The sequence below is a fragment of the Amblyomma americanum genome, chromosome 3 (genome assembly GCF_052857255.1).
Source record: "Amblyomma americanum isolate KBUSLIRL-KWMA chromosome 3, ASM5285725v1, whole genome shotgun sequence".
Taxonomy (NCBI): domain Eukaryota; kingdom Metazoa; phylum Arthropoda; class Arachnida; order Ixodida; family Ixodidae; genus Amblyomma; species Amblyomma americanum.
In genome coordinates this window covers 208,639,121-208,655,797 of record NC_135499.1, presented here as the reverse complement: position 1 = coordinate 208,655,797, position 16,677 = coordinate 208,639,121, and the positions used below count along the sequence as shown (strand labels likewise).

The 16,677-nt window shown below is 45.2% G+C and overlaps 1 protein-coding gene across 4 annotated transcripts in view; it reads right to left on the bottom strand.

The window, feature by feature from the left end:
- Ubr3 (Ubr3 ubiquitin ligase) overlaps window positions 1-12,664 on the bottom strand; it is a 98,236-nt gene extending 85,572 nt beyond the window's left edge. For 2 of the 4 annotated variants that reach the window (XM_077659805.1, XM_077659806.1), the window contains exons 1-4: window positions 12,325-12,663; window positions 5,839-6,052; window positions 1,706-1,851; window positions 249-398 (exon numbers count right to left, since the gene is read on the bottom strand). In XM_077659805.1, the coding sequence (XP_077515931.1) occupies window positions 249-398; window positions 1,706-1,851; window positions 5,839-6,052; window positions 12,325-12,631 (817 nt within the window). In that variant the 5' untranslated portion in view covers window positions 12,632-12,663. Of the gene's footprint in view, window positions 1-248; window positions 399-1,705; window positions 1,852-5,838; window positions 6,053-12,324 lie in introns of all 4 variants that reach the window. The other 2 variants (XM_077659807.1, XM_077659804.1) reach the window with 2 other exon arrangements.
- Between the last annotated feature and the right edge of the window lie 4,013 nt (window positions 12,665-16,677).

Below are 16,677 nucleotides of genomic sequence, written 5' to 3'. Positions count from 1 at the left end.
CCACAAGGTCACGTGACCTAGTTGGCCCACCTAGGTTGTTCTCTGGGGATTTTTCGCTCACAATGCCGACGCCAACAACAACATAAGACTTTCTGCAGAACGTGAGCCTTAACGCTGCCGTGTTAAAGCTGTACTTCCATAAGGCTTTGCTCTATTGCCCAGAACCAGACACACATAGATTCCCACCGCCGTAGAAGGCAGGGAGCAGGTCATGAGAGGTGGCCAACAAAGTGGCCACACACACTCACTGGCAGCAGCACAGGTAAGGGTGCGGTAGCTTAGAGGGTTGGTGAGTGCCTGGGTCATGACTTGCCGCATGACAGCCCCCATCTCACTCAGCTGATGCAGCATGGTCAGGAATCCGTCTGCCTCTTGCACTGCTTTCTGGCCCACCGCTCCTGCACCAAAAGAAGGGCACAGGTCTAAACTGTGTGGAAGGGCGTGTACCATCATCGTTACTTTGCCTCTCAGCAAATACCACACCCTCAGCATGCCTTTCCTCTCAAAAGCTTTGCCAATTAGGGATAACAAAACCCACTTATGCACACAGAGAGGAACTTCAGTTCTTTGCAAAGATGCCACTACCAGTGCATGCAAAAAAAGAAAGAAAAGCGCCAGATTATGGGGGTTTTCTGGTGGCTGCTGCATGCCAGCACCACAATGCCACTTAACATGGCACCGGAGAAGTAGCAATTAGAACCTCTTTAATTACATGCATACTCATTACTATACAGTCTTATGATTCCACTTTGTGTGAAAAACTGCACGAAATACATATAAACCCCCACTCGTACCCAAGCCGTACCAGCATGCCAGCATGGCCTAGGGGTAGCATGTCTGACTGGCAACTGAAGGATTGCAGGTTTGAATGGTGACTAAAATTCTTTAACTTTATCTTTAAGCGCAAATCATTTAATTTATAAAGTTACATCTCTTGAGACATGCAACGGCCTTTAATTTGCACTGCATTTCATGTATTCTAATCCTTTTCATTCCACAGATCCACGTGTGATGTCTCTGCACAACGAGCTGCACAACGATGACACTTTTTCCGCCAAACACAGCCCTTAACGCTGTCACGTTAAAAAGATACTGAAGTTGCATCAAGGCTGTGGTACAGACTCACTGATACAAGGCTCAAGGGGACCAGAATGTCTCTAGTAACAGCATTAAAAGGACGCTGAGTTCAAATTAAGCTGGCCTGCATCAATAATTACTGCATCCTAATGACAACAAAGCTAATTTCACTGAAAACAAATCATTTATAAGTTAGAAAAGTCCAGAAAGTGAAATGCAGGTCAACCCAACAAACACCTGCTTTGGCAAGCAAATTGTGATGACGTCAGTGCTTTGACATCAAGACACTGACATGGTAACGATTTTTTGCTGGTACGAGTGACCTTGCTTACTGTAGCAGTTAGCTTTAAGTTCGGAATTGTTATGTTTGTGTTGCCTGTAACACATTGGTGGAAATAATGAAAAAAGGTACCCACTCACCCACTCTCTTACTATATTTCAGATGCTTGCATTAGTGCTACAGCTACTCACGTTAGCTCTCAAAGTCACCCTGACCCGTGAGAGTTCTAACTACTCTCTTTTGGGCGCACATCACACATGACAAATAGATTCCTCTTCCCCCGCATAGGACGCAGAAGCCCACACATTTTCAACCCCTTCAAGCACAACAAACCATGCAACCACTCACCGCCATCAGCAGCATCGCTGTGCTCACGCAGGTGTTGAACAAGGCGCAAGATGACACGAGGCATCATGGACTCTGCCACACACAGCAGGTCTGGAGGTGCAGGTGGCTTGCCTACCTGGGCCCTGGGGCCATGTCGATGGCAGAACCTGTTCACACCACAGGAACACAGGACGTAAACTGTCTGACCTCAGTGAAACTCGTACTCAGAAAAAGAGATCAATTCACCAAAATTTATGAGACTACATTTATAAACCTGAAACCAGTAGCACACTTTCGGCAAAAATATTGCATAATTCTGTTCTACCCACTTTCTCCTGCATTCTTTTTCGCGTTTTATTTCCATGCGCAGTGTTTTTTCTTGCTTGACATGCAGTTTCCTTTAGATATTTTAAGGCGAAAGTCTTTCTTGGCTCATGAGTGGCGTGGGCGTGGATGGAAGTTGTAGACAGAGGCTGTCCACAAAGGTGTCTGCACTCGTATTGTAATTAAAATAATAAGAAAAGAAAATTGGGGTCTAGGCGAGAATCAAACTCGGGCCACCGGAGTGCGAGACTGGGACACTGCCACTCAGCCACGAGACTTCGACGCTTGAAGCTGAACAAAGGTACATCTAGTGAATGCACAGTTCTTAAAATGTATCTTCGAGATATGTACTGAGGCCTACATGAGTAATTATGAGCATGTTAATTGCAGATGCTGCAATCAAGCGAGTAACAAACTTTCTCCGTTTCCGGTAAATTTCCTCCATGCTTGGCATGCAGTCGTAGCGCCATCATGCGGCACGCACTGAAAACCCCCCTCACAATGTACGGCGCTGGCCTAGCAGATGGCGCAGGTGGCAGACAGCACATAGCTTTCGCATTTCCGCACTTAAGGAGACTTCCCCAGCATGAAATATAGTGAGGCAGTATGACTACATAAAACAATATAGTGCTAAGCAGGGTAGCAAGCGCCGTCTTTCCTACTTGAATAAGTAGCCGTTCACTTCCCTGCTGTTCAGCGACACATGTGACACTACAGGATTGCTACCATCTCACAGCCCCATGGAAGTTCACAAAACGGTAAGTTGAACAGATCCATTTCGTCATGTTGATGCAAATGCCTGTTTCTAGGTGGAACTACGCAATGCAAAACCCAAAAGATCTCGCCTGTCCTATTCACCACATTCAAAAGACTCGAACACCAAGAAAAGCACCTGATGGGACCAGCCACATCTTTCTGTACTATCAGATAGCACTCAAAAGCGACTGCTACAGCATCGAAGCTGATCAGCACAGTTCCCTTTCAACTTTATTGGAAGGTACAACCAGTACAAGCAAGTAGCCAGGAAGAATTTATTGCAGCATGTTTCAAAGGGTTGCATCCCACCTCTAGATAGACATTCCATGTCTGAAGATTCATAGAGAGAGTTCATGACCACATTTGTGTCTACTAATAAAGCTCTCACACATACGCAAGAGCGAAAAACATGTTTCAATAACTAATCCCCAGTTGAAACATCAATACATAGTGCGAACATAAATCATGCATGAAAACCATCAATTTGTTGCAGTTTTGTTTTTATTCCTAGTGCGATACATTAGCTCTCTTTTAATTAAATGATCTGCATCTGTCCAGCAAAAAGAGAATGATAAGAGTATTTTTCCGTTCCATTTTCCAAGCACTTTTATGTTAGTAAAAAACCTACGTTGGCAAAATATGATCCACTTTTGTTCATAAGACAGACACTCAACTGCTCAAACACAGGTAGATAATACAGCACAGATGAGTACAGTCAGCTCCATTAAATATTACCACAATGAAAAAATTCAATAACATGCACTAACGTGCCTTTACAAGTGTCTCTCTACTCTTATGCCCCTGAAAAGTAATTAATACCACATTTACCAGCAGACTTAGGTGTAAAGGCCATTGTCGTGGGAGCTCTGGAAAATACATTCAAGTATAAAGTTGAGCTCTGTTAGACCGAATTACCCTTTGCATCGAATAATTTCTGAGCACCGTAAAACTACAACGTGAATGTATAGGACTATGTACAGCTATATCGTACAAAAATTAGCAATCACACCCAATAGACTGAACTTCAGGCAGAACCGGCGACTCAAAAAGCTGGCTTTCTCTAAACACATCTCCAAGGGTTAGCTTCCCCGCAGGTCATTGAACTTCGCACAATTCCAGTCGACTCAAGAAGCTGGCTTTCCCTCAGCACATCTTTGGAGGTTAGCTTTCTTGCACAGACCTGCAGGTGTTATTGCAGCTATGGTGCTACATAACGCGTGCAGACCAATGATGATGCGGATTTTCCATGACACAGATGGCGGGCATGCACCCAGCCAACCAAAATATGCATTTTTAGCACGTTGCGCCAGTTGTGCCTGCGTTGTCATGCAGTTCACACGTACGGTACATCATGCTGCATCCCTGCGCGATGGCATCCCCGAAATGCTAGACCCTCCCCTTTTTCATGAAACTAGAATTTATCAAGCGAGTTGAATGAAGTGAGAAGAAATCTTAAGTCTCCACAGCTTACAAGATTTCAAGAAGCACACTGAGCACGATTTTGAAGAACAAGGCTCTGACATTCAGGCTAAAGTGAAGAGACCCAGCGGAAAAAGCAAGTCTCTGCGATGTTGCAGCTTGTGCTTTTGTTTCCTGTGACCCACAGGTCCAATCAGAAAGTGTGGATGACCTGCAAACTGTCTGTCAAATGGCTGAAATCTTGGAACGATGACCTGGTAGGCCAAGATCGCAATGTCTGCTTCATCATAGACAACAGCTGTGCCCAACACTGCAGTGCTAGTATCAGCAACATAGCACTTTACTTCCTGCTGCTGAATGCTATGTCGGTGGTGCTTCAACCCTTGGACCAGGATATAATCCACACGGTGAAAATTGGTTGTAAGAAGTGTGTGGCTGAACGGCTCCTACAGAACCTGAAGACTGGAAGAGACCTAAAAGTCGACCTCTTAGGCATTCTGTCTATGCTGAGTGGGTTGTGGAATGACGTCAAAAATAAAAATATATAGAACAGCTTACAACATTCTGGCCTCTGCTTTCCCGGAGAAGATAGAGCAAATTCTTTGTCGGGCGAGCTCAACGAAGTCATCATGAGTCTTGATTTTGTGGAAGCAGTTATCCGAATTTCCTAGTGTTATTTGTGATCGGACAGCCATGGGCGACTTTGTCTCCAAGGACGATGAAGCTAAGATCATGGGAGAGCTTGAGGATGAAGACATCATTGACAGTGTTGTGGATAATGATGACGGCACTGATGCAAACTGTGATAACTTGAAGGAACCTGTGCCCACATACTTCCGATGTGCTCCATGCCGCACAGCATGGTTCGTTGCTGTTGCACTCAATAGAAGGCTGTGGCCTCTGCCATTCAGAGACCATCGATAAAATTTTAAAATGTGTTCTCTCTACGGCAACCTCTCTGAGGCAAAGATGAAGAAGCAAAAATTCGAGACTATTTCGCTCGGTAATCTCTGTGCGATAAGTGGCTATCATAGAAATACCTTTTTCCGTATCAATGAGTTTGTGTGTTGTTAAATTTACTGCTACTTTTATATCGAATTACACATTATATCAAACTCGTAGGCTTTTTTTTGCGACTTTGATATATGCTGGTTCGACTGTACTGTCCCCAGCAAAAGTTCCACATCATTGCCACGGCATGCTGTGTTCAGCATTTGCAAAGAACAGGATCGGAAACTTGTAATGTGCTGTACAATTAATTATCATTGACATAAGCAAAAAAAAAAAAATAATTCATTCAGTTGGCAACACCATTTTCTCAACATATCAGTTTCAAATTTTCGCTGCAAAATGTGGTCACCTCTCGTTTACAGTTCTTGGATGCATTCGCCGCCTACAGGTTCATGAAGTTACTACTAACAGTGTCCTGTAATTTTTTAAGAAGCTCAAGACAGATAATTTGAGTTAAAAGCAAATTTCAGAATGGCCAATTGTGCCCCAATCAGCGTGCCACACCCTGAAGAATCAGGCGGACAGACTGTTTAATAACCCGCTCGATTAAGCTGCTTTGATAAGACACACACAGTATGGCACAGTTTCTGCAACGCCTTTTTGACAGCCAACATCAATGCCCTCACATGGCACACAACACTCACCCATCCTCGCGCATAACGCTGGCATCTCCGCAGTCACAAGCACCACCTGCTTGGCTGCGGAACATGTTGAAGTCATGACCCTGGTGGTTGCCCTGCTGGAAGCACTCGGCACACAAGGACATGCAAGGTGAGATGCCGCATGTCCGGCACCGGTACGCCACAAAGTTTGCTGTCCATACCAGGCCACATGTGGTTGCGTTGTCGTACCGCCGCACTGCGATTAAGGACAACAAGAAAAAATGATGACAAGCAGACAACACACACACAGATGAAAGCATCATGTTCATCTGTGTGAAGGCAAACTTTGCTTGGCCTGACCATAAGACTTCTACCATTACAGGCGAGTTCAAGAATGATAATCAACCATAATGCTAACATCCATTTAGAATATTATATTATTAGACCAACAATCTCCCTGACCATGTTTCAGGCACAGAACATGAACAGAACCAGGTTTACATTATATGGGTGCAATGTCGTATTCAAGCAGATTTGAAATAAATGTGCTCAAATTCTGTCTAAAGTAATTAACAAAACATCGATTCTTCTTGCAGTTGAATCTCGTTATAACGAAGTTGAAGGGGCCCGGCAATTACTTCGTTATAGCCGTAGCTTAGTTATAGCCCGTGTTAGCCGAGCTTCCACGGGGAATCATCATTCCTTCGTTATATTCATTATTTCGTTATAAACTGCTTTGTTATAACGACGTTCAACTGTATTATCAAAGAAGAATGCCAGCACTCGTGTAGCTTTAAGAAGGCATGTCTGTCTTTAATAACTGGCTATAAAACGGAATGTGTCTGAAACTGTTCAGCTCTTTATAATCAAGTGCATAGTAGCATACATGGCTTCTTGCACACTCCCCTACGAGCGCAAAGCTTACTAATTACACATCAGTGACACGCTCTGGTCAGACATATTGCAGCTGTCCTTTCCTTATCAGTTGTGACAACAGATCCTCACCATTTGCAAGGCAAATAGTATTGTAAGTAAAACAATAAAAAAATAATAACGAGAAGAAGAATAAAATAAAGAAGATCGAGCCAGGCATGTTGTGTGCACAGCGCTGTGCTCAACTGCGACAGCCGATGATTAATAAGCACAGTTCTTTAGCAGCATTCATGAGAGAACCAAACACAAGCACAGCAGAAGGGCATAAGAGTGCCTGTGTAGGTTCTTCCATATATCTGAGGCCCATCCCAATTTAATATCATTAACCCTAGCGAGTCTGCAAACCAGTTCTCCAAACACAATTTGGTGTTGGGGGTACTCAGCACCCATGGCTCCAACAAAAAGGGAAAAGGAAAAGCAAGTCTGCATGCTACTTCCAAAAACCTTTTGTTTAAACGACTGTATGTGCTGCATTCGCATGGAGTCAATAAACTTCTCAATAGCTTGAGCCAAAGGTATGCCGAAATCATGACCATAAATATTTCATGTGAAGTCTGTTTAGAACTGAGCCTACCCTTCAGCTCCCCGGGTACTGGCTTGAAACAATCACTTCACAAATTACTTATGGATTACTACAGACTGAAGCACTTTCCACCAAGTGGAAAATGCATGCACACTATCGAAAGGCTATGCCACACAGCACACAGGCTTGCCCACAATTTGGTCACAATTTGATTATATTGCCTGCATATCATCAGAGCTGAAAAGCCAAACGTGTTCGAGCAGGCTATCCATCATAGCCCCATAGCTCACTGCACAAGCTTGAAAAGTGACCAGTTGATTGCTATGCACGACAAAAAAAAACGGCAAGGGCACAGATGAAGCAACCTATGCTTCTACAGGATGTAGTGCAAAATAGCAGCGAAAAAAACAAAACAACAATGACTGTAAATTGGCATGTGTTTGCTTTCATGTAAACATTGTAATCAGAGCAACAAAAGGCTGACACCATGCCACTGACGAAACAAACCTTATCTCCGAAAGAGGAAGCAAAAGAAAAGAACCCAGGCTGACAAGATAACCTGTGTGGCATTGACAGCATTGGCCCACCTGGCAGTCAGCGAGGCCTCGTAGGATGACCTTCCCTTTCTTTTGCTGTGTAAAATACACTCAAACCAACTACAATCCCAACACTCCAATCCACACTGAGAACTGAACCACTTCCCAGTGTGACTACTATTACAAGCACATGTATTCAAAGCTGTACCTAAAGGGAATTTCCGTTCTTTCTCTCCCCTTCCCCTATCTCCCACCACTATTTTTGTGTTCATTCATTTCCTTTAATAACCTAGTGATTTCCTTAGAACAAAAATGCAGACGGCGTAAACTCCCTGTCAAAGTACGTCAGAATTGAGAGATGGTATTATCACCCTTGAAACGACTATAACAGAGATTGCTTAATATAAGCTCTGTTTGGAACAGAAGAGAATTTATACAATGTATTACCAGCCCAAGGCTTAACCAGATTTTACGCTATCACCAATGTTTTTATTGCAAACTGAATAACCGGGAAACCCCATGGACAGCAAAACGGTCAGAGATAAAGATACTAGGAAAGCTAAGCAGACGTCAGCTGCTGCTATCCCTCCCTCCATGATAAACTAACGTCGCACTTGTCAGACGTTACCAAGACAATTTCAATACATACTCAGAATCTGCTGGGTGACGTTTACGTACCTCCAGCTGACACACACCTACCACTTATCACGCACGAAATATCTGAACAAAGGCCACACAGAGCCTGTACAAACATTTGGGAGAGGCGTGATAAGACTAGTGAATGACGAGGCAGCCAAGCAAACATGCAAATAGCATCTTACAGGTTTTCGCTGTTCCGCAATTCTTTTTTTGCAGGCTGTTTGGCAGCTTAACCATTATCAAAAAAAATAAACAAAAGAAAAACAACACTATTAAAAAATTTTCAACGAATATATTTAGCAGTTCTTAATTTTACCATAAAGCTGATACTTTATTTGAAAACTGAGTCAAATACCAGGTCATAGCAGATGCACCTAATTACAAGTTCACAGCAACAACGCACCAGGAATTTTTGCCGGTGGTTGTGGTGGCTGCTCCAAGTTTCAGGTTATTTATCCGAGACATCTATACATTCGAAACGTGTGCAGATAGCAAATCATTACCGAAATCAATATTCTTTTCATTGAGACTTTATATTGCAATGAACACGTTATGGTGCTCGGCTGCTAACTTTGAAGATGCAGGTTAGATCCCGAAAGTGCAGTCGCATTTCGATGGAGGCAAACAAAACACTAAAGGGTCATGCACTGCGCGATCTAAGTGTATAATAAACAACCCCAGGTGGTCGAAATTATCTGGAGACCTCCACTACGGCATCTCTCATAGCCCGAGTTGCTTTGGGATGTTGAACAACATAAAACCAACCAAAAAAACCTTCTCATGACTAATGACTTACCTATACAAAAGGAAGCACACTGACAGTCAGCAAGGTACACAGAAAACAGGCTTGACCAACAGACTTATACAGACAAAACTGAAAATAGCAAGCTAATCACAATAGATTAAAAAAAAAATCTGAAGCCCCATGGTCACAGCTCTTTATTTGTCTTTAATACAAGGACTTTTTTCACCTGTGTCCCTTTTGTCCTTTTTTACAGCGACAGCTGTCAGGCACCCGCCCCTGGCTTGTACGTCGTAGTCCTCCGCCGTCATCGCCGTCAGCGCAACCGGTGGGTGCATTAATAACATTCACCAACTCATAATTAACACACTCACATTATATCACGGTCAGCCTGGGTCGCATAAGCCTACGGGTGGCTCTGCTTGGAACAGCCACCTGCCAGTGCGGGGATGCATCACTTGACAACTACAACAGTGTGATATGAGGTCACTATATCTTTTCTACCTCAAAATATTCCCAAAACTAAACGCCTAAAAAACTATTGCTGAATCTCGTGTTACACAGTCATAACCGTGCTATGAGTTTTTTATAAGTAAATTGCTGGTACTCGCTTTTTTTTTACCTCTACCCCTTTCACCCTTTCCTTAACACTTTCCTCCATGGTGTGGGCCAGGTCTCCACCTATCTTAAGACTGCTGTCACACCCTTCCTTATAACACTACAACTGCTACACAGACACACACGCTCTGTGGTTTCGGTAGAGCGAGGGAGTTTCTGTCTCAAGCTATACAGTAATTGAGTGCAAAGAATCACGAGCGCAGACAGGCATTACTGCCATCTCAGAGTTTCTCACATTATACAGCCAGGCATGACTGTGCGGGGCAATGTGTGTTCGGGCCTATGGCACAACAGATAATGCATCTGACTGTGCATCAGAAAATTCCACATTCGAATCTTGGCAGACTAACTTTATTTATTTTTTTATAGCTATGTGCAGGGAGTGGTCACGTGTGGCCCGGACATCCGAGGTGACACTCGGTCAAGGAAAGTCACAGATACAGCTCTTGCTGCAAGACCTGCGGAATGGAAGATAGCTACAGGCCTGCCAGACCACCCTGCACTGCGCCTACAGGTGACATGCGAAAAGTAAGGTGCCAGATAAACTGTCCATCCACAGACCTTTCTTGAAAGAATGAATTATAACTCAATTTAAAGAAAGGTGAATTGTTCAGTATTCACTTTCTTCCCCCAGCTGCATCTCCAGCCAAAAACAGCTGATGCAGCCATCAACGCAGCCCCATTGATGATGCGTATATATTTGCTTTCTTCCTCTGGGTTGTGTTCTCCAGCTAGGTACAGACAATTCATCGCTTTTTTATTATTTTGCTTAGTCCTCTAGCCCTCTTCTGTGCCCAGCATATTAATTCATTGTCCTCAGAACAATATAATACAGCAGGTGTGAATTTTCTTATGTTAGGAAGAAGTGCCTTGAGCTGTGGTGAAAAGCAGCTGTCATGAGAGGAGGCAGCTTTCATGACCTCCACATGCCACCTGGGATATGTTCTCCAAGGGTATACTTACTCTATGCACACATTACATGTTTTGCACCCCTTGTCAGTTATGGCTAACTATTTTAACCCATCAAACAAAAAATACACAAACCCACTAAAAAAGGACCAAAGCAAACTTATGCTGTAGATTAAGCCAAAATGGACTACTATAAAAATGACAAAACTCTCTACAGTAGGCGATAAAAGTGATGAAAAGGTTATGAAAGATGAAAATGGAACTCAAAGGAACCCCCACTTTTTTCTTTTTTTTTTCAATTCTAAGCGTTCCCAGGTGGTAAGAAAAAAGAAAAGCAAAACAAAGATCACTGTGTGCCCATGAAAGGTCACACAATTTTAAAACAGCGCAGATGGAAATGAAACCAGTACAGAAATATGTTAACGGTAGGGGATTGAAACAATGTGTGCACAGTGTCTGTTGCTGACAACAAAAGCACAAGCACTTCGGTTACGCTTCCCCACCCAAATTTTTGCAGCAGAGAAGTTGCCAGTATCGACACATACATTAGACACATATGGGACGATATGATGCGCACTTTCAATCGGGGCATGTTTCACAAATCACAAAGTATCGAAATGTACACAAGCGTTTCGTTCTTGTCCGACCCTGCCTCTAAACTTCACCGCAAATCCAGGTCTATGGTTACGTACGAGTGACAGCAACTTCCCTGCAAAAAGTTAATAAGGTTGGTCCCGCCTGCCCTGCGCATGACCAATAATCGATCCGCAGAGCTATCGCATTGGCTGGTCAAGAAATAGTTAAAATGCGCGTGCCAAGTTCGGTGTGCTACATGGCTGGCACCGCAGAAAGGAGGTTGCGCAATGGTCACCAGCGAAGACGCGTCGCCAAATACCACACCTCGCCAGTCAAAACAACTGCACGGTAGCGTGCGTCAACAGTGTCGAGGTGGTTAGAACAAGAGAAATCCGCAAGCACATATGTTTCCCAACAGAAGCAAGCTCTCCATGCTTGGGAACGCCGCAGGACGTCGAGACGAGGAACGCGCTCCGGGATGACGAACGCTACGTACAAGCTAGGTGAAGCAGCTGGAAGCGTTCCACCTGTCATTTTCGCGTCGCGCACTAAAATTCAGGGCCAAGTTAATTCATCGAAATACCGGATGTGCTAACGGATGCGAAACGCGAAACACTTTTCGTAAAGCGCACACAGCCAATTCGAGTGTTGCAGCGGCTTTCAACTCGCCAGTCAACTCTTCACCCCTAGGCGTTAACACAGTGGCGTCCGAGAAACAAACAGCTCTCTCCACCTGGTTACCAGGACACATCAAGAGTAATTTTTTTAAGGAAGCACGACGCCGTTGTCGTAGTGCAATGGAGACACATGTAAAAAGGCGCTGTGCAGCCTTTAACATGCACAAAAGCGCCTACGCGTCAAGGTGAGTGCGCAGCGTCCCACGAGTGGTGACAAAGTTGAAACAAGAACCAGCGCTGTACGCCAACGGCGATAATGACTCGAAACAGAGAACCCCTTGTCTGCACTGGTCAGCGATAGCAGCTCCCAAATCGACGCAATTTAGGATGTGACACTTCGCAATGTGTCCGACAGAAAAGGGATGAGCTGCTTACCTGTCTGGGAGAACTCGTCCGGAGTCTTGCCTCCGGCCATGAGCCATTTGCACCAATCTATAGTGTCCCATATGTCGATGGGCTTTCGAGGGTCGAGAATAATGTCCAATAATTCATTCAGCTGCCTTGGGTTGCTTGTTCTTGCACATTCCGATTGAAAATACGCAGCCGCTCCTCTTTTCCCCTTCTTGATTAGCACTTCAGCAGCCATTTTACATCTCCATCTGCCGTCCAGCGTTGCCAGACGCTTTCTGAGCACCGCCCAAAAACGTGTTGGCGGCGGCGGCAGTTTCGGTTGCGTTTCCATGCAGCTGACGCCGGCGACGGCGGCGATAGCGCAGCCAGCCGCTGGAGCTCTGCCGTATTCCCGAGTGCTGCTGGCCGCCACTGGAGCTTTAAACTGCCACTTCTTCTTTCTTTTGTCTCCAACAACACGTGCGTCGGCACCTGAATGCTGCTGTACAAAAGCAATATACGTTTATTTGCATTGTTACAAAATCAACTGCAGGTCAAGAAACTCATTTTTCATAGATTAGCCGCATGTTGGCCATGTTATAATACGTGTTAATAAAATACCGTTTATTAAATGTCATTAGAGAGTTTTAGCACCGCAGTATCGTAAGCACGCGAACTGCGCTCCAACTAGAGGTGTCCGTCGTAGCGCCTTGTCGGTTTCCAACAGCATCGGCGTGGCGGTCGTTTCTAGCCGGCGGTGGCTATGGTGGTGGCGTCGGTGGAAAGTCCATTATTCGACGGCGCCGGCGGCGTGGAAAGCTAAACCATAAATTTAAAGAGCTATTTCGCTACAGCCTTCTTCGCTAACCTGGTTCAAATTTCAGGGCTTTTCGTACTAAGTGCTGAGAGGACACAATACAGGGGGGTTGAAGGGTGAGAGAAATGCAAAATGTTCTGTAAATCTTTTTGTTTCCTTAGGCGCCATATTTAAAAACGAATTAGGCACATATCTTAAACGCAGTATGTTGATTGCGTTTTTATATTTCATGCTCCACGAACATGCAAAACCTGTCTTTTTTTCTGCGTCATAGTCGCAATTGTTTTGCGAGTTGTCTTGCGAGTTATAAGAATACCAAGTACTTCGAGGAAATAGACCTCTTCCGGCTTATGTGATCAGCGCAAGTGTTTCTGGTACGATGGGCAAAACATGCGCCTTACCGAGGAGACCCGCTGAAATGTGGCCGAATACGATACGACGTACCACGTCACCTGGGGCTGTGAAAACAGCCCTTTACCACCCAAGAAACTAGCCCTGGTCTAGAGCAGTGGTAGGCTCTCCTAGCTGACTCCTACCCGAGACTCCCTCCTTTTTACTGTTATGGTTTATGGGCGTTTAACGTCCCAAAGCGACACAGGCTATGAGAGACGCCGTAGTGAAGGCTCCGGAAATTTCGACCACCCGGGGTTCTTTAACGTGCACTGACATCGCACAGCACACGGGCCTCTAGAATTTCGCCCCCATCGAAATTAGACCGCCGCGGCCGGGATCGAACCCACGTCTTTCGGGCCACTTTTTACTTTTATGGCTAGGTTTTAAGGCTATCGTCGGAAGCTTCATCCCAAGTCTTTTTTTTTTTATGCGAAGCATACTAGCCGCACAACCGAGCTCTTCCTTGCTGCGCCGCGCGCGGCCGCGTAGCTACCACTTGACCTACATCGGCGCACCACGTGATATGACGTCACAACAGCTGTGAAAGCTGGGGCTCAACTCGTGCGCTCGCTTGCGGACGCGCAGCCTCCGCCGGCGGCCTAACTCCCGCTCCTACCGCTAGGAGATACTGACGTCACGCAATTGTATAAAAGGCGACGCACTCGTTGAGTCAGTTGAGCAGCGAGATGTCGGCCAGGGAGAGGGCGGCTCGCCAGACCGCAAAGCGCAAGTTACAAAGAGCCACGGAAACGGGAGAAGAACGAGAAGTACGGCTTGCCAAGCGACGTATGCTTCGCATCCTAGGCTTAACCATAAGCTAAGCCAGGCCATTTTTTCTCCATGGTTACCATTATGTATGGCGGCGCTGGCGTCGAGGTACCAGGAAGAGGGTACCTCGGCAGTCGTGTTTCTCGTTCGGTAAGCCTCATGCGGTCGTCATTTTTTCTTCCTAAAAACGTGTAGACGAATGCGTTGAATGTCCTGACAGAGCAGTCTACAACCCGAAATTCTTCCATTATTAGCCGACAGGTACTCAGTAGAAGAGTGGCTGGTGAAGCTGCGGTTTGGTGTATACGCGTGTCGCCTCCAGTGAAAATCTGCAGTACACATTTCACCGCTATGGATTTATTTTTGAGTACAACGGTGAACCTAAACGCAGCTGATTGAGTTGCTCAGAAAAAAAAAGATGTGAGTCGTTTTGCTACGAGGCGTCTGCACTGCTGGAAAATACCCGCACTGTTGGAAAATATCCGCACTGCTGGAAATATCGCAAAAGCAGTGGCCCTAGAATTACAAAAGTCGGGTGAATCATAAAAGACTAATGCTTCTTTGCAACGTTGTTAATTTAAGGCCTGGGGGTTTCAAAAGCAATGAGTGACCTGGTACCTGTATTTTAAGATTCATAGAACTTGTGCGGTGTGCTTACCCAGCAATTCTGGACAAAAGCATTTTTGAGCGGGAAACTGTTTATGAACACAATTTTTTCATATAATGCAAAATTTCATTATAACAAACCAGTATATCCGCAGATCACCCGACGACAGTCTTGTATTTTTCTTTTTTTTTTTTGAAGCGAAAAGCTTCACTGTATACGCTAGTCAACACTGCGCTTCGCGCGAGCCGGCATATGTCCAGTTCCAGTTCCAGAAACTTTTATTTCCATCAGAAATGGAGGCCCTCTACTCTCTACCCCTGGCGCGCAGGCCTAGGGGCAGAGGCCAGGGCCTCCGCGACTAGATGCAGGCAAAGAGTTGTTGGCTCTTCGCGGCCTCTGCCGCCAGATGGATGGCTTTCTTCTGGGTCGCGGGGTCCGCGCTTTGCTGAAGGGTTTCCCAGGCTTCTCTACTATCTATTCCTTCCCTCACCCCTGGGGAGTGTACCCACTGCCAAATTATATGGTCGAGGGTCCCCCTCTCTCCACATTTTTTTACATTTAACTTCTATGTCCTCGTCTTGTAGGACGTGTGACGCCCATACCGGGTTTATGAAATTTCTGGCCTGTAGCCTTCTCCAGGTTACTGCCTCTCTGTTCCCGAGCTCCTTGTCCGGAGGAGGGACAGTTCTTCTCTGCAGTCTGTAATTTTCTATGATTTCTGTGTATGTTTGTAGTCTCTCGTCGAGTTCCTTGCAATCTGGCGGTTCCGCTTCTGCTCGGAGGTATGTCGGAGCACGAGTGACGTCACGCACGGCGCAGGTGGCCGCCGACTCCGTCGCCTGACCTTTCGTTTCTCTCTCTCTCGCTCCCTAGTCCCTACTGCGCATGCGCCACTAGTAGCACCGAGCCACTGGTGTTCCGCCGCTGCGCAGCGCCGGGCCTTTCCTCAAAATCCAACTTTCAGTTTTCTCTTTCTTCTTTCCCTCCCTCCTTTACCCTTCCTTTACGGCGCGGTTCGGGTGTCCATCGAGATATGTGATACTGTTACTGTGCCATTTCCTTTCCTCAAAAACCAAAGAAAACAAGTGAGCCGACGGCGTTCATAGAGTTCATTGGCGTTGACAACTTTGCAAAGGCCGTTCATTTTCCCGAAAGGAAAGGCGCACAACCGGATCCGTGGGTCAGTGGAGACATCAATCTCGCTTTCGCTTTGTATGTACTGGATTAGCTGAGCTAATTCACATTAATTTTTTTTATTTCCGCTTTTGCTATCGTCAAAAGCTTTCCCCATTGGTTTTCGATGGCAGTCTTAACGGTTCGATGCGATCACTGAAAACACTTTAAAAGAAAGATTTTTCTACATTTTAGAATAATGGACCATTTCCTTCAATATTTCCATAAACAGTGCCTTACAATTTGCAATTTTCAGAATTTTTGCCCGAGAAAGCTGGACTTGAAGGGTGAGGAATTAAGCGAGTGACCTCATTTAGCTGCTAAATGCTGCCAGGATCATACTGGTAGTAGTAGTAAGTGGTTTTTATTAAAATAATAATAAAAAGGACGGAAAAAATTTCTACTAGCCCCGGCATTTGCCATCGATACTGAAGCACCTGAGCTGGGGCAGCGGAAATAAAGGATAGCAGGCCGATTGGAGAAATGAAATTAAAGAGGTTAGGGGACACGAAGAGAGGATAGGGGGAGAGGTAATATACAGAAAATATTTACACAATAAGAAATGTGTGCGCGCGATTAGTTCCTGATGGAGTAATTAAAAACACACGCGCACAGCACTATGTTGACTACAACTGGAGTG